This window comes from Amaranthus tricolor, chromosome 15, assembly GCF_026212465.1.
Source record: "Amaranthus tricolor cultivar Red isolate AtriRed21 chromosome 15, ASM2621246v1, whole genome shotgun sequence".
Lineage (NCBI taxonomy): Eukaryota > Viridiplantae > Streptophyta > Magnoliopsida > Caryophyllales > Amaranthaceae > Amaranthus > Amaranthus tricolor.
Window position 1 is genome coordinate 6,489,612 of NC_080061.1, and position 25,465 is coordinate 6,515,076.

Consider the following 25,465-nt stretch of genomic DNA (forward strand, 5'->3'; position numbering starts at 1 on the left):
TTCGGGAGCACATACGACAGCTTAGTGCAACCGGAATGCAACCGGCCTTTATTATGAATTCTATTAGAGATAATTTTCCTGGTTTTTATGCTAGTATGAATCAGATATATAATATTAGACAATCAATAAGGAGAGAAGAGATGGAGGGTAGGACTCCCCTTCAACACTGTCTTCATATGGCCACAGAACTTAATTATGTGGTCTGGACAGACTTGGATAACGAAGGGCAATTGAGCAGACTATTAATTGCAAATCCTACCTCTATCCAAATGATACGTACGTGGCCGTATGTTGTGCTGATAGATACAACGTACAAAACGAACAAACAAAAGTGGCCACTATGTGAAGTGATCGGAATGACGCCAACCAATCACAATTTCTTGGTTGCGTTTTGTTTGATGCGAGATGAGGCGGTTGTGTCGTATTCGTGGGTGCTGCAGGGATTGAGAGATATTTTCGGCACTGCTCAGACTCCTAGCGGCATTGTAACCGATCGAGACGAAGGTTTATCTCCAGCTATTCGTGACGTCTTCCCAGGTAAAAAGGCTTTGCTGATTCATTATTGTGGTTATATCTAATGATAATGTCTTAATTACGTTCAATGTTTTGTTTAATGTAGATGTGCGGCATTTGTTATGCATCTGGCATATTGGCAACGACGTTGAGAACATGGTGGACAAGTTGTGTGGCGGCAAGAAAAATCAACAAGGGCAGGTATTCAGGAAAAGTAGATGGAACCCCTTGGTTGAAAGTTCTACGATCGAGGAATATGAAGATAAATGGCAAGTGATCGTCAGTACGTGGTCGGTTAGGAACAAAAAGGTCGTTCGGTATTTGACTGGAACATGGATTCCACTGAGAGAGAAATTTGTCCGTGCGTGGATGAATGATTGTTTACACTTGGGTAACCGGACTACCAGCAGAGTTGAAAGCCAACACTCGTCTTTTAAGTATTACCTTGGTAGCGGTAATAGCTCATTCGATACCCTTTTCAAAAGGGCGCACGCACAGATTACAAATCAGCAAGCTACAATCCGACAAGCGCTACAGGATTCCATGTCTTCTGTACCAAGATCGATGCGACAGCATTACTTTAGACCTCTATATCGCCACGTAGCTCTCTATGCCTTGGAGCAGCTCCAGCTTGAGTATTACCGCATGTTAGAACTCGGTGATTTTGTGTTTAACAAATGTGGTTGTGTACTTCAACAAACCCATGGATTGCCGTGTGCATGTTATTTACATATGTCCATCGGATCACATGGTGCTTTGTATTTGGATGACATTCATGAATTCTGGAGTACTTTGAGGTACACAGAGGTAGGAGACGAAACCGATGAAGGAGTACGATACCCGAACGCCAATGACAAAGAGTACTTTCAATCTCTAGTCGATGAAGTCCTCAAATCTGATCCCGCTGTTGTTCGCCGAATGTCTCAGTTACTTGAATATGAACTACACCCAGATGGCGCGGAAATACCTGAGCCTTACGCTAGTCCACCGAGAAAGGGAAGACCAAGCACAAGTAAACCCCCCAACTACTCTGGAGGCTGTCAGCCTGGTCATCAATAGGAGTACGCACTTGGTTCAGCGTACTCGACCTTTGGGCCTCACTGTGTCTGACAGCCTCTTCATGCCTAGCCCTCCTAGTAGAACCCGTCACCCCCCTCTCATGCGGGTCCCCTCTAAGTAAAGTAGGCCTTAAACTATTACCTCTCAACAATTGCCTAAAAAAACCTTTTCCTTTTCCTTGATTACCAGCCATTTTCTACAATTTTTACAGTTTTATTCAAAGATAAATAATAATTTAACAACAAAAAAATTAACATACAAATTTACACTAATAATTTATAAAACAACACATGAACATATTTATAATAATAAAAAAAATAACAATCACATTAATAATAACATAATTAATTATAATAACATTAACATATATTTAATAAAAAAAAAATACAATCACAATAATAATAAAAATAAAATTAATAATAATAACATTAACAACAATAATAACATACTTCAAAATTTAAATTAATTATTTCTAAATATACCGAAAAAAAAATAAAATAAAAAGGGAGGCGCCCAGATCTCCTTTCATTTTTTTTTTCTTTTGCATTCAAAACAATATATAAAATTTACTAAAAAATATAAAAATTACACATTACAACATACAAATTTAGAATAATAATTCAAAATTTATATTAATTAATCCTAAATACACGAAAAAAAAAAAAAAATTCAAAACGAGGCACCCAGATCTGGGCGCCTCGTTTTGAAATTTTTTTTTTCCTTTTGCAACTAATTAAATTAAAATAACTTACCTCGATTAATAATTTGGGGATTGTACTTAATTTTTGCTCCGAGATTTAGCTTTAGTGAGTTGTATTTAGTTGTAGTGAGAATAATTTTAGGTGGCGTGTGGTATATATAGGATTTTTACCCTTAATGGCAATGTTGTTAATTTTTTATAAAGTAAGGGTAAAATGGTAATTTACTCAAGGGTGGCGATAAAATGAAAAGGGTGGCGGAATATAAGGATTGGGTTTTTCAATTGCTTGGCAAATTAAATGACGTTTGTATGTTGACTTAACCTGTTTGGCTAGCAAAAAGTTGGTTGTTTTTGTTGGATGTTAACTTAGTTGAACAAGTCAACTATTTAAGGTGATGTTTGGTAAATTTAATATTAAATATTAGCTGTTTATTTAAGGAATGTCGGACTAACTAGCCAAATGTTATTGAAAAAATCTAATAAATGCTTTAAAATCGGCTGAAAAGTCATTTAAAATAATTTTTTTAACTAATTAAAAGGCCAAAAGCTAAAAATCAATCAAATAACTAACTAAAAACAAACCCATAAGCCATTTAATAATTATCAAACAACACTAATTAATTATGTTTAAAATATTTCCTTGAAAGAGAGTAAAAAATTGAATATGGTTTTCCATTGATACAAGAAGTATATATGAGTGTAATATATTCATTTAAGGTTTTGTTATATTTACATAAGACTTGAATTATACTCCTTCCAATTCAGTACTAACGTTCTATTTGCTTTTTGGACACTATTCATTTCTTACTCTTAATTTATATTTTAATATTAATCTACAAGTTAAAACATAGTTATGTGGGATCTTGTTTGATTCGTCTCAATGCAAGGATTATTCATATCAACTTTCCATAATTTTTAATAATGAACATTAATGATTGAATAAGTGTATTGGATAAAGTGTATAAAGTAAATAGAACATTAGTGCTGAATTGGAGGGAGTACTTTAAAAAATGTTGAAAAGCAAATGTAACTAACTTAATAAAAATTTGCAAATCTAACTAACTTAATAAAAACTAGGTAACTATTTATTAAGAAAAATAAATAGCGTTAATAACCCTAAATTCAAACCAACTTTATCCATTTTTGTAAGGAAATTAATATGTTTTCAAATTGCCACTTTTCGCCTCACCATCAATAATATTATTGTATTTTTTTAATAAATATTATGGATTAAGAGATTTAAATAAAAAATCACTCTAATTTGAATTTTGTTGGAGATTTTTGTGTTTTAATGATTAATAACTCAATGAAAAAATTTAATGTCATTTATAAATAAGAACATAGTGCAAATCAATATAAATTTACGAGGTCACCATAAGAATAAAAATGTATTTTGTGTGCCATGTGAAAAATTTGAATTTTGAGGACTAATATACAAAAATTTTCAATTTTTTATTATTTAAACTTATATAAGAGTTTTTTAGTTTTGAAATTCATCCTTGGACTCATACTATAAAATTATTTTCAGAAACATTTTTTTTTTATAAAGATACAATTGTGATAACGTAATTGGCAATAATGGTTTGTAAAAAGGGGCACGGGATTTCAAAGACTCCATTCAAGATAAGACTAATGTGTACCATGTTAACATAAATCTTAAATAGAGTCTTTGAAATCCAAAACCTTTTTTAGACTGTAGGCTTTTTTATGATTGATTGTCAATTATGTTATCTCACTTGTTCCTTCATAAAAAATAATGCTTTTTAAAGAAAATATTACAAAATAAAGTGATTTTATAGATAAAGTGTAAAATTATAGATAGTCTTGTATGAACCAAATGATAAAAAATGGATAGAAGTTATATATATATATATATATATATATATATATATATATATATATATATATATATATATATATATATATATATATATATATATATATATATATATATATATATATATATATAATGTGGCAAGAGTGTGAAGATTGAAATTTAAGTATGAAAATATTCATGCTTCTAATCAAATTTAAATGTAACAATTTGTTTTGTATTGTCTTACCATGCGATAAATTTTAATTAGCTTATTTTTCTAATTGATTACTTAAAGCTAGTAAATAATAACTTTAAGGTTATAAGTGATCACTTTAAGAGTATTAAAAATAATCAGTTTCAAATTGTAAGTGATCACTTTAAAACAATAGATATATATTTGGCCGGTCCAATAGAATTTCTCTCACCATTGACTCATCTCATTTGAGAATTTGCAAAAGTATTTTGATGGAGGTACTCTTGTAAGAGACCGTCTTTCAGTGAGACGAGCTTAAAACAAGAACTCAAAATATTAATAATTAATAATTGGTATTAAATGAGTTATTTAATCCATGTATGAGTTACGTTTAACGGATTGACCATCTCGTACAAGATTTATGAATCTCATGTGAGATCCTTTGGGCCAGCAGGTTTTAAAAGCCAAATGTGGGCCACTTTTGAGGCAGATGACATGTGAGCCCACCTTGTAAAATTAAAATGGGCCAATATGACATGATTTATCAAAACAGTTTAAATTTACAGTTTGTTTCTTGAGAGACCGTCTCTTTCAGATATGGTCTTCAAACCCAAGCCCTTAATGCTAATTTCATTAATAATATATATAAAAAAACTTAAACAACATTATAACTCAGCAGCCAGCAAAACTCCGTTATCAAGACACTTTCCTTATTCCAATAAATATCATTAATCTCTCCTCTTGAAAACCTTCCATGTAATTATTGCATTAATCTTTTAAAAAAAAATTTATATTATCAATAAACATCATTAACATCTCTTTCTATATTATCAGTAGAAACACCATAGATGCTTTCATGGAAAAATTCGATATTCAGCACAATCGTTTTTAAATTTTGCGATATTATTGAGAAGGAAGAAAAAAGGCTAATATTTGGTTCATGATTTTTTTTTTTGAAATTAAACCCCTAATTGTTATTTTGTTTTTTTGAAATTATTTTCTATAAAAATTAATTGAAATAAAACCCCCAGTTGTTGTTGTGAGAAGGAAGAAGAATACATTGACGTTGAACATGATGATGAGAATACAATATGTACTAAGTAACTGTAAGTTGGTATTAAGTCTGACGTAAGTAGGTATTAAATTTGTTGTAAATTGGCATTAAGTATGATGTAAGTTGGCATTACGTTTTATGTAAGTAGGCAATAAGTCTAATGTAAGTTGGCATATATGAAGTGTATTGTAAGTTGGTATTAAATCTGGTGTAAGTAGGTATTAAGTGTGCTATAAGCTGGCATTAATTATGATGTAAGTTGACATTAATTTTGATGTAAGTAGGTAATAAGTCTGATATAAATTGGTATTAAGTATGATGTAATTTGGCATTAAGCCTGATATAAATTGGCATTAAGTATGATGTAATTTGGCATTAAGCCTGATATAAATTGGCATTAAGTCTGATGTAAATTGGCATTAAGTCTGATGTAAATTGGCATTAAGTCTGATGTAAGTAGGTATTAAGTGTGTTGTAAGTTGGCATTAAATCTGATGTAAGTTGGCATTAAGTTTGATGTAAGTAAGCAATAAAGTGTGCTGTAAATTGGTATTAGATATGATATAATTAGGTATTAAGTATGAAACGTCTATATAATATAAATTTACATTAAGATGATATAAGTAGGTATTAAGTGTATTGTAAGTTGGTATTAAGTCTGATGTAAGTAGGCATTCAGTGTGCTATAAGTTGGAATTAAATCTAATGTACATGTGCATTAAGTCTCATGTAAGTATGCAATAAGTGTGTTGTAGGTTGGCATTAAGTTTGATGTAAGTTGACATTAAGGCTGATCAATTTGGCATTAAGTATACTATAAATAAGGATTAAGGATGATATAAGTAGGCATTAGAACATAAAATCCTTAAAATGTAAAAGGATTTAAAATACAAAAAATCTTTGTCATAACATATACAAATAATAACAATAAACGATTTCACATTATTTAATAATCACAAATTTTCTTAATATATACAATCAAATTTTTTTTATTCAATCCCCTACACAGTACTTCTTCTTTGAGATGTATTTTTTCGCTCTGATTTTCTTCGAACCATTAACAACCATTGAAGCCTATTTGATTCACAGCAACAATCTGTGCAGATGTAAGCTTGACCTCTTCTTTACCATTACACAAGAAGAGATGTGGTTTGCAATTAGTATAGATGTCTTTGTCAACCCTGTGTATACAAAAAAATCATAAAAAATAGCATTAAATAACAAACAAATATTAACAAGAATAATCATAAATGTAATATTACAATATACTTAATGCCAACTTACAGTATATTTAATGCCTACTTACATCATTCTTGATTTCTATTTATAGAAGACTTAATTCCTACTTACAGTATACTTACATCATCCGTAATTGATATGGTTATTCTACAATTTCAGTTTAATTATATTAAATGATAGTATTCTTAATGTCAGATTACATCAGACTTAATGTCAACTTATATCAAACCTAATGCTATTTATATCAAATTAATGTCAACTTATATCAAACCTAATGCTATTTACATCAACGTCGAACAGATTAAATGCCAACTTATAATAGATTTAAAAGCCAAGTTACACTAGATCTAATGGCTATTTATATCAACTTAATGTCAACTTACATTCGACTCATTGACAATTTATATCAAGCTTAAATTCCACTTTTACTAGACTTAATAAACACTTATATCATACTTAAGATTAACTTACATCATACTAATGTCAACTTAAAATTTATGTAATGTCAACTTACAATAAGCAGAATTCCAATTTAGAACAGATCAAATGCTAACGTACAATAGATTTAAAGTCAATTTACACTAGATCTAATGCCTATTTATAACAACTTAATGTCAACTTATATCATACTATGTGCCAATTTATTTTAGCTTAAAGTCCACTTATATTAGAGTTAATACCCACCTATATCATACTTAAAATCAACTTACATTATACTAATGCCAACTTAAAATTTATATAATGTCAACTTACAATAAACATAATCCCAACTTAAAACAGATTAAATACAAACTCACAACAAACATAATCCTAACTTAACTCATCATCATCAACACTCCGTTCCTTAACACTCCTTTCCTTATGAGATGAGATTTTTCAAGTTCTCCATGACAAAGCCTAAAGTTTGTTCATCATCATCATTATCGTCATCATTATCATCATCATTATCATCCATGATTGGTATTGACAAAGATTACATATTAAATGCAATAAAATAACAAATTGAAAATTTATATCAAACATGGAAAAAATTCCAAATGCAAAACCTAAAAACATAAATTTGCTTGACAATTTTAAATACCTAATTTAAATGATGTAACTGAGCAAGTTTTTTGATGAAAGAGAAGAACTCAAAGATGGAAGAAACTAAGCAAGATTAATGAAACTTTTTTCATTAATTGGGTCATGATAAAACCCACTTCTGGGTCATGAAGCTTTTTTCATAAATTGGGTCATGACAAAACTCACTTCATAAATTGGGTCACAAGAAACAGTAGAATGACAAAAATGGTGAACTGAGCTTGACAAGATGAAAATCAAATTAAAAAGGTTTTGAGTATGAAGAGAAAGAAAAATCACTGAGAATTCAAATGGTATTTTGGTTTAATGATAGCAGTTTACCACATTAATTGGCGCGGGTAACAATGAGACAACCAAATGATAAGTACAGATTCCAATTTAAGTAAATGCATTTTATTAATAAAATAAAAATTAGTAAATTATAATACTGATTTTTTTTTTGGGCCGGCCCATCTAAAGACGGTCTCTAAAAAAACGATCTTTTATAAGATTTTGTGTTAAATTTAAAGAGCAGCGACCCATGAAAATAGCAGCACTGACAAAAATGTTGATGTTGATTGAACTAGTCTTTTGAATACTTTCGAACTTCAGTTTGATGTGAAATACTAATATAAATAATTTCCACTAAATAATCATGAAACAATAAGATTCGTATAATTAATTAATCAACTTTGTAATTATGATATTAATTTAATTCTGGTCAAATCCTTCCACTAAATATTGAATATGCCCTTGCATGGTGTAGATGCATGAAACTAAATTGTAGCAAGTAGTGGTTCCTTATAGTGGAAGTAAGTATCCAATTAGATTTAGATTAAGGGTGTTTATAATCGGGTACCCGACTATTTTAACGGCCCATGTTCTGGCCCGATTTATCTGGGTACTCGGATATCGGGTCGGAGCACCGAGTACCTGGATTCATTTATGTCATTTATTTTAGAATTTATTGGCATTTTTTGGGTAAAATTTTTTAGACAACAAAAAAATGATGACACTGAGAATCGATAAAACAAGGAAAACATTTAAAAAATAAGAATTAAAGAACAATTTAGAACAAACAAGATCAATATCTAAAAATAAGATAGAAAATAATTCACTTAGAAACAGTAAGAAAACAATTCACTTAGAGACAGTGAGAACATGAAGAATCAAAGGTTATAAAACAACAGATGGTTTTAGACGAGATAATCTCACGGTCAATTTGGGCGGTCCAATTCACGCATGTAATAACTTTGGCATTTTTTTATTTTTTGAGTATTTTTTAATTTTGATCTTAACGGTATCAATTTTCAAAATTGATATCTTTAAGGTCGAAATTGATAAATGCCCAGAAAATTAAAATGTTGTTACACGTGCAAATTGGGCCGGCAAATGGACAGTCTCGTCGAAGCTTTTAATAAAACAAAGTGAGTCCACTATGAAGAAGTGAAGAAATGAGAGACTGCCTGCAATAGAATTTGGTAGGCGCGCAACTTAGTATTAGGAATTGAGTCAAAAAGATTTTAAACCTATAAAAATTTTGTCCCTATAATTACGGGTCAACGGGTACCCGATAAAAAATAATTTGTAGCTCATAATTCGACCCACACATTACAACTTTTTTAATATAATAATCCGCCATGTAAGATGCGGGTCAACAGATTGGCAGGCCGGGTCAGCCGAATTGAATTTTTTTGAACACCCCTAAATTAAATTAATTGATTTAATGTTACATTCTAAAAATTAAATTAATTGATTTTATGTTAGATTCTAAGAGAATGTAACGAGGTTGCATATAGACTTTTAGATGGACATTGGCAAGTCCTTGTGATTACTAATAAGGTGTGATTAGATGTTTGTTCTACTTGATCATTGACACTGTAATGTTGTATATTTCAGTATAATATATCTAACTCTATAAAAAAAAATACTATATCATTAGTCCCCTATATACAAATTGAAATTCTAAAAGGCAAATACAATTAATTTTCACTTTAATATATTTTTTACTTTTATGAGCGACCGTCTACCGATGAGACGAATTCAAAACAAAGAGTACATATACAACATATTCATATTTCGTATTAATTAGGCTACTTAACTCATATATGAGACGCGCCTCACAAAGAGGCCGTCTCATGCAAAAGTTGAATCGACATGCTGATCTGATTTAAACCTAACTCGAATAAGTAGGTTTTGGTTGAGGTTGTTGATCCAATTGATTAAATGGGTCGATCCGGCCTGATTTGTGTATAACTCATTTAATTATACGAATTAGTTTCAAGTCGAAAAATCATTATACCCTTTTTAATATTATCATATTTTTCATAGTATATACTAAATACACAATTCATTAACTAAAAAATTGAAATTGAGGCATAAATCATAAGAAGTAGTCAATGTTAAAGACCTTAAAAGAAAACCAAAATATCTAAACTAGTTAAGTAAGTTGAAATCAGGTTAAAATTTCTTGCAAATCAGGTCATGATTATAATTTTCAATTCAATTAAATTGTGATTTTCGACCAGTTAACTATAGGAGATATGTTCAAACCAATAGATTTTTGACAAATTTATATAAAACTAGAACATAAACTGAGCCCGACCTAATCTATTTGAGAGGAAGCCTAATTACTTGTCTCAAACGACTCTCACATTTTTTTTTAAAAAAAGCATGTCTTGTAACTTAAAAAAAAGCAGATTAAGAATTAGAGCGCATTATTCTATGTTAAAAGTTTATTGAAACAAAGTAACAATGCATTTTTCAGATATCCATAGCTAATAGTATGTCACTTACGAAAAAAAGCCCATATATATCTTTTAGTTTGTTTCTAATGTTTTCGTTCATGGATATTTTCATTTAGACAACACTTAATATATTTTTCTAGAAAAAACCTCTCTTTAAAAACAAATTTTGAAATGAAAAGATCATAAATTTTCTTTTTTTTCTTTTTTGGTTTATGAAATTTATAAGTAAATAAAAATGGTAGGAATGACAGATTAAAAAAAGACCACCAACAAGCATTTTCGTCGCTCAATCATCGCTAAAACGAAAGATGACATCTTAGAAAAAAAATGACGGTGTCGCTAGTATTTCGGCCGCTAATAAAATTTTATCGCTGTGATTTGAGGATGATAGTTCCATTAATACGTTGAACCATTTATCAATCGCTAATTTGGTTGTTAATTTAGCTACGTTCCTATTGAGGTAAGTCGTAACTGTTTTCGTTGCTCATTATTTAGCTAATATTCTACTCCTTCTGTTCCTTAAAGTTGTTCTTATTTATCATTTTGAATTATTTTATTTGTTGTTTTTATAAAAAATTATTATATTTATATCTCAAATTTTAAACAAAATTAACCTTTCATTTCAATATTTTTATATTGTTTATGGTTTACATATGTTTACCACCAATTTTAAATAATATTTTAATATTGGTGATTTTAATATTGGTGATTTTCATATTTTTTCACTAACTTTCATTTAATATTTTTTTAATGTTTATGATTCTCACTTTTCCTCATCAAATTTATTATTCAGTAAAATAATATATCACTATCTAAAAAATTTTATTTTTTTTTTATTTTCTTGAATATTTTTGTGATAATTTTTTAAGTAACAGAGGGAATATTTTTTTATAGCTAACTTCGTCCCTAATTTTTATGAAACTAATCAATGATTCTTTTCGTGGATAATTTCATAGCTACCTTAGCTTACGACTTCATTGCAAATTTAGTTATGACCCTTAAAATATATTTGAATATAAAATAGGAGAGAAAAGAAAGGAATAAAAGAGAAGGAATGGAAGAGAAGGGGAAAAGAGGAAAAAGACTAGTAGACTATATTCTTTTTATAGGAAGAAAGGGAGGAAAAAGAAATAAATTTTATTTTCCTTTCAAATCTTTCTTTTAATGGAGAGATTTGATGTTAACAAAATGAAGTGGTTTATTCCCTTTAAGAGTCTGATTTCTTTGTCTGATCTGATTGAATCTGATATTGAAAACGACGATGTATTAGAGTTCGAACAATGTGTTTCAAACTCCAATATTACCAAGATCGAGTGTATGAGGTTTTGTGACAAACAAATTACGCTATCAATGATATCAATGTTTGTAGGAGAAAATAAAGCAATAAAACGACACAAAGATTTAACGAGGTTCACCCAACTAAGGCTACGTCCTCCGGTGTGTAGTATCTCTTATATTATCAAAAGGAGTTCAAAGAACTCTCAAATATGGAGAATTACAATAGAGAAGAGATATAGGCTAGTGTTTGGCTTGGGGTGTATTTATGGATGTCCATTTGATGATTGAGAGCTCCCTATATATAGTACTAGGTACATAAATGTCATTAGCTCACTAAATACAGAATTAATATTGAGTAATGAATGACATGAAACTTCTCCAAGAACTTGAAAGGTCGAAAACATCATCTTAGGCACATCAGAGGAACCGCTCGACTGGAACAGAGAACTCGCTCGGTCGAGCGGAGTACAGACCCTTTCTGGATGCATTCTGTTTGCTCGCTCGATCAATCAATAAGGCTCGCTCGGTCGAGCGGACAAGTCGAGCGACCATTCTGCTTCTTCTGTCAGAATTCTGATCGAGCTTCAATAAATCAAACATAAACCAAGTCCTTTGCACTTCTTCATTAAGTCCCATAACTCTCACACTTCATTACCTTATTAATCCACACTTCATCATCATAAATCAATCATCAAAACTTTACTTAATACACCCATATTAACACATTCATGGGATTCTATCCCAAAGGTCACACATGAATGCACCTCAACAAATGTGCACTCAAGTCACACTAATCACAACAGATATGAATTAACTAATGTCTGATCTGATCTAGTCTGATTCACTCTGGTCTGATCTGATCTAATTTCAATAAGAATAAGTAATAAGTTTAAAAAATAAGTTGAAGAGAACATGTTCTAAATCCCCCCCTCTCTTTTTGCTATCTAAACAAGAAAATTTTCATCCTTTCAAAGCATTTCCTTTCTTTTTCCCTCTAAACAAGGTCTAGTTGTCACTAATTTATCTACAATCCTATAATAATTTATTTATGTAGAAACATACTCCTTTGTCTCAATGTATTTGCCATATTTTTTTAAACTGTTGTAATGAATTTACCTTATTTTTATAAACATGAGCCATCACTTTTACTTTAGATTCAAACAAAATTGATCATATCATTAAATTTTTTTAAAAATGTTAGCATTGAAGTAACAAGATATAAAGAAGTAATTAGACATGAATGGCACGTGATATTAAACAAATTTTGTTGAAAGTGCATGTAAACCTTATAATAATGAAAAAAAATAAAGGGATAAATAGCCAAAAAAAGACTCGATTTGAGTTTTGTGACGTATACACAGAAATTCTATTTTACTCAATAAATATATGTGCAATGGATATTTTACTCTTTAGACTTTACGTGTACTTCAATTTCTTTTCTATTACAAAATTTAAATTTTAAGGTCATAATGTTTTTAAAATTAGTAAAATTAGACAAAATAAAATGAGGCGAGACAATTTATCATGATTAAATTGTCGGTTGGCAACAAATGTATGGTGTGTTTGTTGTAGCAGAGTGAGTGGACAATGCATTGCACATATGTGACCGAAAAATTATGAACAATTTGGAAAGTCCCCATTATTTTATTAACTAGTGTATGGAAAGAAAGATTTTAGACTTGGGAATGAGATTTGAAGCAACAACAATTTTATAGTTTTATATGGGCATTAGTCTACTACCAATATGAATTGAATGCTTAAATTATTACTAAAATTTAAATTATTGTAAACTTGTTTGATCGTAAACACATTATTTGTTTCAATTTAACTTGAAAGATATCTAAATATTCACAAATTTTTATGTGAGACGGTCTAACTATTACAATAAGACATTTTTAATGGGTAGAATAGTTCAACTAATATAATTATTAGCATATAGACCTTTCATTTTAGACGGTCTCTCACAATAGTAGTTCTGATGAATATGTGGTTCATGATATAAATTTTTTATCCATTGTTTTAATATATTAGGTGTGAACCAATGATACAATTCACAACCCTAATTAGAGTAACTAAGGATATCATTTTGAGTAGCACACTTGTAAAATAATAATAATAATAATAATAATAATAATAATAATAATAAACCGAGTTTTTGAACGCCCCCTCTCTTTATTCTCTCTATAGCCAAACCTCTATGAGGGGATACTTCATATATCCATTCTCTCTATGAGGGGATAGTTCTAAGAGGGCGAGGTTGGCCGCCATTGACGAAGACGAACCAAAGGCGTTCCCGTTTACCTTCACCCTTCCTATCACCAGAGAAAGTCATTATTCCATTGGAGGATGATAGCAGCGAGAATGGATATAGAAGCGGCGGAATAATGCCGCAATTACCTAGCATCCGAAACAGTCCGAGTTCGACGACCAAATGCGCTGATGTTGTGCGTGGATCCAGTGGAGGTTCAGAAGCCAATCCAGCCGTCACTGTTACAACCACGGCTCCACTGGTTACACCCGCACTAGAACCAGAGCGAAGGGCAGTTACCGAAGATCCTATACCCGGCGGACACAACAATTCAGGTAAACGACCTTCTAGACCCGTTAAAATTACCTCTAAAATGATTAGTGAAGAAGTAAAGTTTTGGAGTACTGCAGTAATCTGTTCCAAAGTCAAAGCCAAGAAAAGAAGTTGATATAGAGGGTTTTAAGAGAGTAGGAAGGGAGCAGACCTGTACTAGCACATCACCTAACTCTCAGCAGCACACAAAGCAACAATCCAGGTCAGAACCTAGATCTATCATCACACGGCAGCCAAAACCAAGCAATTATCCAGCTGGAGCATAGGAGACTCGATACACAACTGAATAGGTGGACAGTAGACAAACGACATCCACTGAAAATTTATTTGCTATACTTGATGATAATGAATGTGAGGAGGGGTTAACGACGACTAAGACGCTCGGGGCCCACCCCATCTGTACTAATGAATAACATTCTATGCTGGAACATCCGAGGTCTCAATAAGGCTAGGAAACAACAAGAGTTAGCAAACTTTATTGCGAATCATAATGTAAGCCTGTTTGGATTCCTGGAGACTAAGGTAAAGAGGAATGCTCTCGGACCTCTTTATCTACGGCTTTGTAACAATTGGTGCTTCACCCACAATCTCGTTTGGCATAAAGGTGGTTGTATCATAATTGGATGGAAGGGTGAGGAAATGAAGGTAAGCATTCGTGAATGCAATAGTCAAGTGATCCATTTGGAGGTACATCCACTAAATGGGACTACATTCTTTTGTTCATTTGTGTATGGAGCTACAGCTCCACAAGAAAGACTACAATTATTCCAGCAGCTAGAGAGTATTGGCAATCACATGAATAGACCTTGGATCATTCTGGGAGACTTCAACTGTGTTGCCGGGATGGATGAGCGAATTGGTCATGAAGCTAGATTTCACGAAACGACGCATCTTCAAAATTGTATGTTTAATTGTGGAGTTCACGACATCAAATTTAGTGGACGCATCTTCACATGGTCAAACAAAAGGGTAGGCCAAAGTAGAGTCATGTTTAAACTAGATAGAGTGCTTGGCAATCAACACTGGGATGATTCCTTTAATGATGTTGAAGTCATTTTCCTCCCCGAAGATGATTATGACCACACACCTATGCTAGTAAGGTTCATTAAGGCTCAGTCTGGTAAAAAACTCTTCCGCTTCTTCAACATGTGGGCTCATAATGATAAATTTCTGGATATGGTGAAAGAGAAATGGACTAAACCAATGCAGGGGATCGCAAGCTATCAAATAAACCAAAAGCTACAAAATTTGAAGAGAGTGTTCAGAAATAATTTCCATACCAATCAAACACATAATTTGCTAAGGGAGACCAATCAGCAGCTGGAGCAGGTTCAAAATCTCATCCATCTTCACCCTCTAGACCCTAATCTAACGGACAAAGAGAGCATGTTGTTAGGCCAAATAAGAAAACTGAAGGACTATTCCTCCTACCTCTCTCGACGGGCAAAAATCTCTTCGATTCAACATGGAGATGATAATACCAAATACTTCCACGACTGCATTAAACAAAGAAGAAGTCTTAACAAGATTCACACTCTCCAACTTCAAGAAGGCATCACAACTACATATGTGAGATTCGTACTGCCTTTAATCTTCTAACCTCTTCTGCTCTTCTATGCAGAGTAAAAAGAGAGTTAACATGCACATAATCAGAATGGGGCCTATCCTAAATGAAGCTCACAAAGCTCACTGATCCTTAACTCCACTGAACTAGAAATTAAGGAGGCTCTATGGAGTATTCCAATTGATAAGAGTTCAGGTCTTGATGGCTACAACAGTGGTTTCTATAGAGCCGCTTGGCCGATAATTGGCCCTGATGTCACAAAAGCTATCCAAATGTTCTTTGAGGATGGCAAGATGCTCAAAGCTTGGACTATCACAACAGTTACCCTCATCCCTAAAAGCACCAATGCAAATACTCCCGGCGACTTTCGTTCGATCTCATGTTGTCATGTACTATACAAGTGCATCACCAAGCTGATATGTGCTAGACTTAGGGGAGTGCTCGAGGATATTATTAGCCCTACTCAGGGCGCATTTGTAGCAAAGCGAAGTATTCTCCACAACATTGTTCTCTGTCAGGACTTAGACGCTATGGCAGGAAAAATTGTTCTCCTAGCTGTTTAATTAAAGTAGACTTGAGGAAAGCGTATGACACTGTGGAGTGGGAGTTCCTTGGAGATATTATGGTTGCTTTAAACTTTCCTAAGCACTTCATCAAAATTGTTATGGCTTGCATATCTACGGCTAAATATTCCTTGGTGATTAACGGCACCCCTCAGCCAGTAATATCTGCAAGAAGGGGTGTGAGGCAAGGGGACCCCATGTCCCCCCTTATGTTTGTTCTGGGAATGGAATATCTATCCCGAATTCTCAGCTTGGCTAGCACAGACCAAGGATTTAGTTTCCACCCTAGATGTAAATCCATCAAGTTAAACCATTTGTGTTTTGCTGACGATCAAATGTTACTGTGCAAAGGCAATTTATATGCTATAAGGATCCTTCGGCAAGCGCTAGACTTGTTCTCTGATTCTTCTGGTCTTATTGCTAACTCTCAAAAGTCTGCTTTGTATTTGGTGGGGATCCCTGAGGTGACTGATAAGTGCAATTATTTGCACTTATTCATATCATTTTATACTCCTTAATGATGATTATTGTTAGTAATTTTGTGCTTATTTTGAAGATTTATGTTACTTTACTCATTTTGGTTATTCATGTTGATTTTGAGCGGTTTAGATCATTTTTAAGCATAATTCTTATGATTTTAATGATGATGGAGTTTACTAAGGAGATTATTTCTCGTTTGAAGATGTTTTACAATGAAGATGGCAAAAGAGTTGAAAAGTGCTTAAAATGCAAAAGTTTTAAAGTGAAATTTGATACATGCTCACTCTTTTGGTCATAACTTTTGATAGAAAGATTGCATTAATATAAGGTTTGCGGCATTGGAAAGTAGACTTCAAGAGCTTAACCAACGGTATATTGTATGTCCAATTCTGACAATCGAACAAGAAATGGCGACCATTTGAATTTGCTGCAATTTTTCAGCATAAAACGCCGACTCGGCTTTTTGCATAAAAAGCCGACTCAGCTTTTGTGAAAAAGAAGTTGCCGCCGAGTCGGCTTAAGTTTCTGGAAAATCAGTGTTTTTATTTCATCAAAAGCCGACTCGGCTGTGCATCCTGTTTAAAGTGGCGGTTACTCTTATCATTGGAATCAGTTTTTTAATTTAATTTTCTTTAATTAATTTCAGAGAATTCTCTGACCTCTTAAGAGAATATCTGTTGCTGATTGCGATATACTTGTTGAAAAAATGACAAGTAGGATAAGGTCGTGACAGGCCAGGGGGTTATCTTACACAACAAGGTTACAATTGGTTAACTCTTTTCTCATGAGTGTTTCTAGTTACTGGTGTCAACTGTTTATTTAATGGTGTCAACTGTTTATCTTACCTAAGAAAGCGCTGAAACATGTTAATGATATCCGTAGAGCTTATCTATGGCATGAAAATTTTGATAACACAAATCCTGGTAATGTTAACTGGCAGGATGTTTGTAGGCCTAAGCAGGAAGGAGGTCTGGGTATTCGCAACTTGGAGATCTGGAATTTAGCTGCAGTAGGGAAAATGGGCTGGCATATCGGCACTCTACGAGAGTCTCTTTGGGTGAGATGGGTGCATGGCGTGTATACAAAAGGAGCCGCTTGGTCAATCTTAACCCTCCTATAACCGGTAGTTGGGTCTTGAAAAAACTATGCTCAGTCAAAAACAAACTTAGTAGGTGGATGAACAATGGAAGATACTCTATCAAGGAAGTATACAACAAGGTGACGGATACCAAGCCTAGAGTTAAATGGTGCTCATTTGTATGGCAAAGGGCAAACGTTCCCAAAAGCTAATTTACTCTATGGCTTGCACTCCTTGACAGACTTAAAACAAGAACAAGGCTACAAGCACTCGGGATGAATATTGATACGAGGTGTCCCATTTGTGATACTAGTCAAGAAAACACTCACCACCTTTTCTTTGAATGTCACTATAGCGCGGTCTGTTTAGGAAACATTCAAGATTGGTTGGGGGTTCGATTTAGAGGAGGAACGTTGATTGATATTTGCTCTAGGAGATTGATCATCACAAAAGGAAAACAAATTACAACAACTGTGGCGGTCAGCAGTCTTGTACACCACCTATGGCAGGCCCACAACGAGGCATTTTGGAACAAGAAGGTGTGGACTCCAGATCACACAGTTAATAGGGTGAAACAAGCAACCATCATGCGCATCGAAGCTACATCAAGAAGTCTGAGGAGGATAGGATCTGGTTTGAGAAACTGAGAGACCGAGTAGCATAAGCATCAATAACTGATGGGAATAGGTGGTCATTGCTTGTGCTAGTGTGGCTCTGTTTTCAAATACCTCTTTTTTTTTTTTTATTTTGTTTTTGGCTTGGCTGCAGTAGTTAGCTTAGATTTTCTTCGGACTCTCATTCCCTTATAGCATATGAAGAGCGGGACTCGAAAACCCTTCATAGAAGGTGGGCCTTGCCTTCATACTCATGCTACCGGAGAATGTTTGTTTTATACATTGTACTATTTCTTGGTTTTTTTGTTGTTCAATAAAATTTTTGCCTTCCAAAATAATAATAATAATTTGATTAAAAAATTTAGTACATGAGAAAGTGGGAACAGATCAAAAAGATTTTTGAGATCCATCTCTTAAAGATCCTCCCTTTCTAATTAAGGATCTAAATTCCAAAATACCCAAGCTTTTGTGATGTCCCTTTATTTTTAGGAAAGTTTGTCCACTTTCATCCCATTATCCCATCCAATTCCCAAGCGTCATACGGTCATACTTCATATGGTTTTCTTGGCTGTTGTCTCTCCCTTGCATTGTTTGTTCTTGGTGTTGGCTATTACATATTAAATTTTTTTCGATTATCAATAAAACTGAACTATATAGATTTATAATCAGTTAAAGCAATTATCATTTCTTTCAGAGAAATTTATGTATTTGATTTTTGTTTAACATTTCTTTTACCTTAGCCCTAATAACCTATCAAGTAAAACAAAGTTTTAATGTTAATCTCATAAATAAATTAAATGTTTAATACAAAGAATAATGATTTCAAAAAAAAAAATTACAATTAATTTAAGATGGTTTGGAAAGAATTATGTTGCAATCAATTTAAGATGAACGGAGTACAATATTCTTAAGCTATATTTTATTTAAAATCACACACCGGGTGATATTATTTTCCTTTTAATTTTTTATCGATAAACCATACAATTATAAATATTAGTATATACTTTTTAGAAGGATATCCAACCTCCAATGGAAAAGTCTTGTAAGTTAAACTCATCATCTATCTATAAGTGACGATACAATAAAGAGGGGATACAAGAGGAGAAATATTATTCTTAATAAGTCTTGGACGTTAGAGGTGTTCAAAAATAAAAATAGACCCGATTTGCCTATTCTTGTATAATCAAACACGACTTTTTTTTTGGAGCAAAAAAAAAGTCGTGTTTGATTATACAAGAACAGGCAAATTGGATCTATTTTGACTATAATTTAAAATGAATTTACAACAACATAAAAACAAATGTGAACGTAAAGCTTGATTTTGATGACCCGATCGAAACACCCAACTCGAAACCAATTGGTTGACATTGTGAGTAAATACATGGTCCAATACGTCCATCAGAAAATCATTAAATGAAATGTTGTTGAAAATGTATTTGATGATATTCTTACAACTGATCTTGACGTTATTAATTAATGGAAATAATAATTGGTAATCATTTTAATATCAAAGGCGAAATCCCCGGAATTTCAAATTGCATCAAGTTGTAATTGACGGAGTACGTCATTTTTTTTTCTCTTTAGAAAATATTGCTGTTTTATTTAATGTTTATTATTGACATTTTTGACTTAATAAAATCAGTTAGAAATGCTACACAAGACAAAATAAATAGGTCTTAGTTTTTAAAAGGTATTTGAGATAAAAATTAATTTTCGGTAAATACAAATTAAATCTTTAGTTATGACATCAAATAAATAGGTTTTAGTTTTCATAACTATAGATAACTCTAAATCATTTCGGGAGAGATAAAATGTAAGTCTAAAATTTAAGTTTAAGATGAGGTTATGGGAGAGTTAGATGAGAATTTGTGAGAGTATATAACATATTTTGGAGCTTTATCCATCAACAATTAAGCTTTTGGTTAAGTTGGTTTCTTAATATGATATCAGTAATTAGAGTGATAAGAGGTCACGGGTTCAAATCTCAACCACCCTTTATGTAAGATGGAATATTCTGCAAGAGGTATAAGGACGACCTATGCCGCATCCACACTTCTAATCTAAAGGCTCTCTTGTGAAGGGGCGTGTTAGAGTATATAATATATCATGAGACCTCAACCATCAGTTTAAACTTTTGATTGAATTGATTCCTCAACAAAATTTAATCTATATTTTATATGAAAATAACGTTATTTGCTTTAACCAAGACAAAATTCTAAAAATTTGAGCCTGTCTTTAATCTCATTTATCCACATTAATTTCGTAACTCTTTTTCATCATATAAAAAACTTCGTATATTTTTTGGCCTTCACGAAAAACAATTTGATAGAGAAAACATGTCCTAATCAAATAATTTTTCACAATTTTCATCACTTTCTAATATCATCTTTTCAAATGATAATTCATTAGTATAAACTAAAGAAAATAAGATCAATAAAACAAGTATGACTATTAAACTTATTAAGAGATTTCCAACTAAAATTATATTAATTCTTCATCATAATTTTCACCATTTAATAAATATCAACAATCAAAGGGATAGATAATTCCATGCCAAGTAAACAAGGATTCATCATCAAATAATAGTAGTAGTTAAATATATAAACCATCCTAACAGTACTCCCTTCACATGCGAACCCTGGTTGAGTTTGTATGTGGGAGTAATTAATTAGGGAATTCTCAATTAGCTAGGGTAGAAATGCCATTCTTTTTAAACCTACTATTTTTAATTTTTAATCGAATCATTAATTTGGATACTATATCATAAAACCAACCCAACTAAAATTTAAGTTCATGATTGAGCCCAGAATATCTTATATACTTTTAACAAAATATCATTCAGTAATCCTCCCAAAAGCTACCTATCCTCCAATTTACTCAAAACATGTCTTCTATAACATCATTCTCCTATATTTGTTGTCCGTCTCTCATCGCATCTAGCTAATTAGCATGTTGCCTAACAATCATTCATTCTAATAATGGAGAATGACTGAAAACAAAGATAATCTATGTGAAGGAAATTAACACTCCAAAGGCTAGGCTACTTATGAGCTCTATTTCATTTTGTATGTTGTGATTAGGTGACAAATTGAAAATGGCTTATCCAAGGATTTGAAGTAGTTTAGCGAAGTTTGAACTGATCTAATTAAAGTTATCGAGTATAGGAAGAAGAGATTGATACACAATGGTAAGTCTTAGCCAAAATGAGCTAAGATTTTGAAAATCATCAAAGACTCTACTCAAAACATGTCTTCTATAACATCATTATCCGATACATTTTGAAGAAGTGTGTCCAAAAGATTTTTTGCCAAATAGAAGTAAATGAAATGTATAGGAATTGAAGTCTTTGAGCAAAGTTGAAGGAATCACACAAAAGAAAAAGTACGCCCTGAACTAACTCAACTAAAAACTTAAGCTGATGCTTAATGTCCCAAGATATGTTATATCTTATAACACGCCCTTCACACGAGAGCCCATTGGGCTAGAATAAGATGTGCATAGGCGCTGAATATTTCACTTTAAATAAGGGGTTGTTAAGATTCGAACCCGTGACTTCTTGTCACGTTAGCTTCTAATATCACGTGAAGAAACCAACTTAACCAAAACCTTAAATTAATGGTTAAGGCCCCAAAATATGTTATATACTCTTAACACGCTCAAACCTCTCATTTGTTTGCTTTGTATATCCTTGATATATTATTTATACAAATTTATTTACAGAAAAATACCCAAAAAGAAAAACTAATTAAGCTAGTATGAAGTATAATTAAGATTTGAAAATGCTAAAGCAGTGATTGGTCCCAAAAGAAGATCATAGTTTGAAGATTTTACAAGTTGGGTTTAGTGGGAGGTTGGGTTTAAGAAAGTTAAGAAAATAATGTCCCCTTTTTGCCTTTATTTGTCAATAAATATATGATGCCTCATAAAATAATGAAAAAGAGAAGCTGCTATTATATATTGGAAATGGAATGTCATTTTCCATGAAGTAGTAGAGGGAAAATCCTTTTGTACACAAAATCTAGCCAATTACATGCCTATTGGATTCTCCAACTTGATTATTTCCATCACATATCTTTCTGAATAAGAGTGTCATCTGCAAATGAACAAGGAATTTTTTTTCCCTTTGGATAAGGAAATATTGTGTGATTAGTGGCCACATGCAATTCATTGCAACTTGGATATAGACTTGCATTGTATGGGTGTTGTAAATATTACACTATCTTTAATTGGATTTCATTCTCAACGTCACTCTTTATATGGGTTTTTAGGTAAAACTAGTGTAAATAGTATACCATCTTTTTTATGATTTTGTATGTATTACTCTTTATTTAAGTGAGTTTTTAGGTAATACATATTTACATGCATACTACACATAGAATTTAATTTGAGCATGTTAAAAAAGTTGAATGTTAAAATCTTTATATATATATATATATATATATATATATATATATATATATATATATATATATATATATATATGTATGTATTTCATTTGGTTGTTGGTAATAAATGGTATAATGATTTGTAGTGTACCATTTTATTTCCATGATGGTGAAATTTTGATGATAAAAAATTATTTTGTTTATAATTTTTCAAAATTACAATTTAACACCATGTGTTGGAATATTTTTTTTTTAATAAGAAAATGAGATGATTGAAGTAGATTCTAAGCATGGCCATCAAACATTTAAACTTGTCAAGAGATTATCCTAGTTACATCCTTCTACTCATTTTCTCACCATTGTTGGGTCTAAAAACTTTTCCTTTCGCTACCAAAATTATATCAATTTTCATTGTTATTCCCATCATTTATCATTATTTATTACCAACGATTAAATAGACCGTTAAGTCTTTTTTCTTGAATTTATTTTTGATTTTATACAATAATGTTAAGTTCCATTCAACTCAATAGTTCTACTCTAGCTCATATATTCATAAAGAAGCACACATTAAGAATGAATGAGGAGAAAAATAGAGATGGAAAATCATTAGAAATGATTTTTTTAGGAATAGATTGATATTATATATACTAAAAAAGTTATAATATTTATTGTTAATGTTTTCTATGTTAAAATAATATTTTATCGATTTTATTTTGTTGGTTACACTTTAATTAAAATTATGATATTTTTTTTTGTTAAAATGTAACTAATAAACTGAAATATAGAGAGTATGATTTATATAGTTCGCTTTATATACATTAGGATTATGTTTCATTTTAGTTGAAGATCGGGATAATTAAATAGAAGAAACACTGGATACATGGCATGGTGGTGCAACTAATAATGAGGGAACATATATACAAGTGACCACTCATCACCTTGTTTTGAATGGGTCACAAAATTATTAGATAAAAAAGAATCAAAAATTGCCAATACCACTTAAAAAGTTAATTTTTTTCACAAGTCTCAATGGAGTGCTATCCTTTTTGGAAAATTTTACAATTTGACGACTAAGGTGTTTGATAAATAATGTTTGGGTTAATTTTTGTTGATTTTTTGCCTTTTGGCTTATCTATATGTGATTTAAGCGTTATTTTCAAAGAATAATATAAAATACAAATAATTTAATAAAAATCTCGTTAAATGAAAATTAAATTACAAATTTTGAAATTATATCATGCATTTGCTGAGTCTGTTCGGGCAAGCAATTCAATCGCTCAAAAGAGCTTTAACTTAGGCGAGCACTTGTGCTGAGGAGGTTATAACCGACTTACTCGATGTGTTTTTCTCAAACGAGGACAAGGCTTTGTTTACACGTGTTTATTTCGATTTAAATTCAATTAATTTGTTTGGTATAAATATTCATTTATTTCATTTTCACACTAAATGTGAGTTTCATTAAAGAGTTTAACCAATGTAAAAAGAAGATTAAAAGCCACAAAAATTATTGTGAATTAATCACAAGTGATCCTTAGGAATTTGTGAAAATTTTTTGTGTGGGGATAAATTTTTTCCACCTCTATTAATTTATAAAAAAAATGTATATATACAAGTATAATTAGGGTTATTAACACGTAGGTACTTGAAACAAATATAGTTCCAAATTAACTAAACCCAAATTAACCATTATTAATCTTAACATTGTGCTTGTAATTAAGCTTTACTACTCAAAGCATATATAATATTATAATTACAACTGGCTTCCCCTTGTTTGGGTTTTAATCATAGTCTATTAGTCTTCAAGTAATTTTTACTTTACAGAAAAAAGTGGCTCTTAAATGATTTTTTTTCCTTGTGTTCTTCTCTTACTTTATTTCTTTAATTTTTTTTGTTTCTTGTTCATGTATACTTCTCAATTGTACATAGTTTGTTATATGTGTGTAAAATATTGTTTTAATAAATGGAAGTACTCACCTCAACGTACATTATACGAGTGTTTATGATAGTCAAATTTAGGTGCTGCTTAAACGGGAGAATAATATATATTAATGCAATTGATAGAATATATAATAAATTTTGAGATTACAACTGACTGTTTAAGCTTATAACTGAAACCTCGCTTTTTTAATAAATAATCGTACTTTATTAGAACTTGTTCATCAATTTTTAATACCCAATAAAAAGCTTTGTTTATTTAATTTTTAATACCCAATAAAAAGCTTTGTTTATTTTCATGATTTGGTTGAAGATGGGGATTATGTTACCATCATCTTTTCCTCCTTCATTTAAACAATAGCTTCCTTCCTTCACTTAAAAAGTTTGGTGGATATCAAACTATAAACACAAAATAGATATTCTAATCAAAATTAACTTCAAAACTTCAATAAGTTAAAATCAAACTCAATTAGCTTCATTTAACTAAGGGCAGACTAAATCAATTTCAACCAAAAATAAATATATACGTTAACCCTAGCGAGTTTTAACTTGAGGTTTTAAAAGTTTAACGATTTGATATTTACTCGAATTTATAACTGAAATGACT

At 31.4% G+C, this 25,465-nt stretch overlaps 1 protein-coding gene across 1 annotated transcript; it reads left to right on the plus strand.

The window, feature by feature from the left end:
- Positions 1 to 14,644: 14,644 nt before the first annotated feature.
- Positions 14,645 to 16,366, plus strand: LOC130800978 (uncharacterized). Its single transcript, XM_057664721.1, has 2 exons — positions 14,645 to 15,791; positions 15,954 to 16,366. The coding sequence occupies exons 1-2, from the start codon at positions 14,645 to 14,647 to the stop codon at positions 16,364 to 16,366; spliced, it is 1,560 nt and encodes a 519-aa protein (XP_057520704.1).
- The last annotated feature ends 9,099 nt before the right edge of the window (positions 16,367 to 25,465 follow it).

Coding starts and splice junctions, on each gene's coding strand:
- LOC130800978 (XM_057664721.1), top strand. CDS start 14,645: ATGAATAACATTCTATGCTGGAACATCCGAGGTCTCAATAAGGCTAGG. Junction 15,792..15,953: donor CACTCTCCAACTTCAAGAAG/GCATCACAACTA, acceptor CCACTGAACTAG/AAATTAAGGAGGCTCTATGG.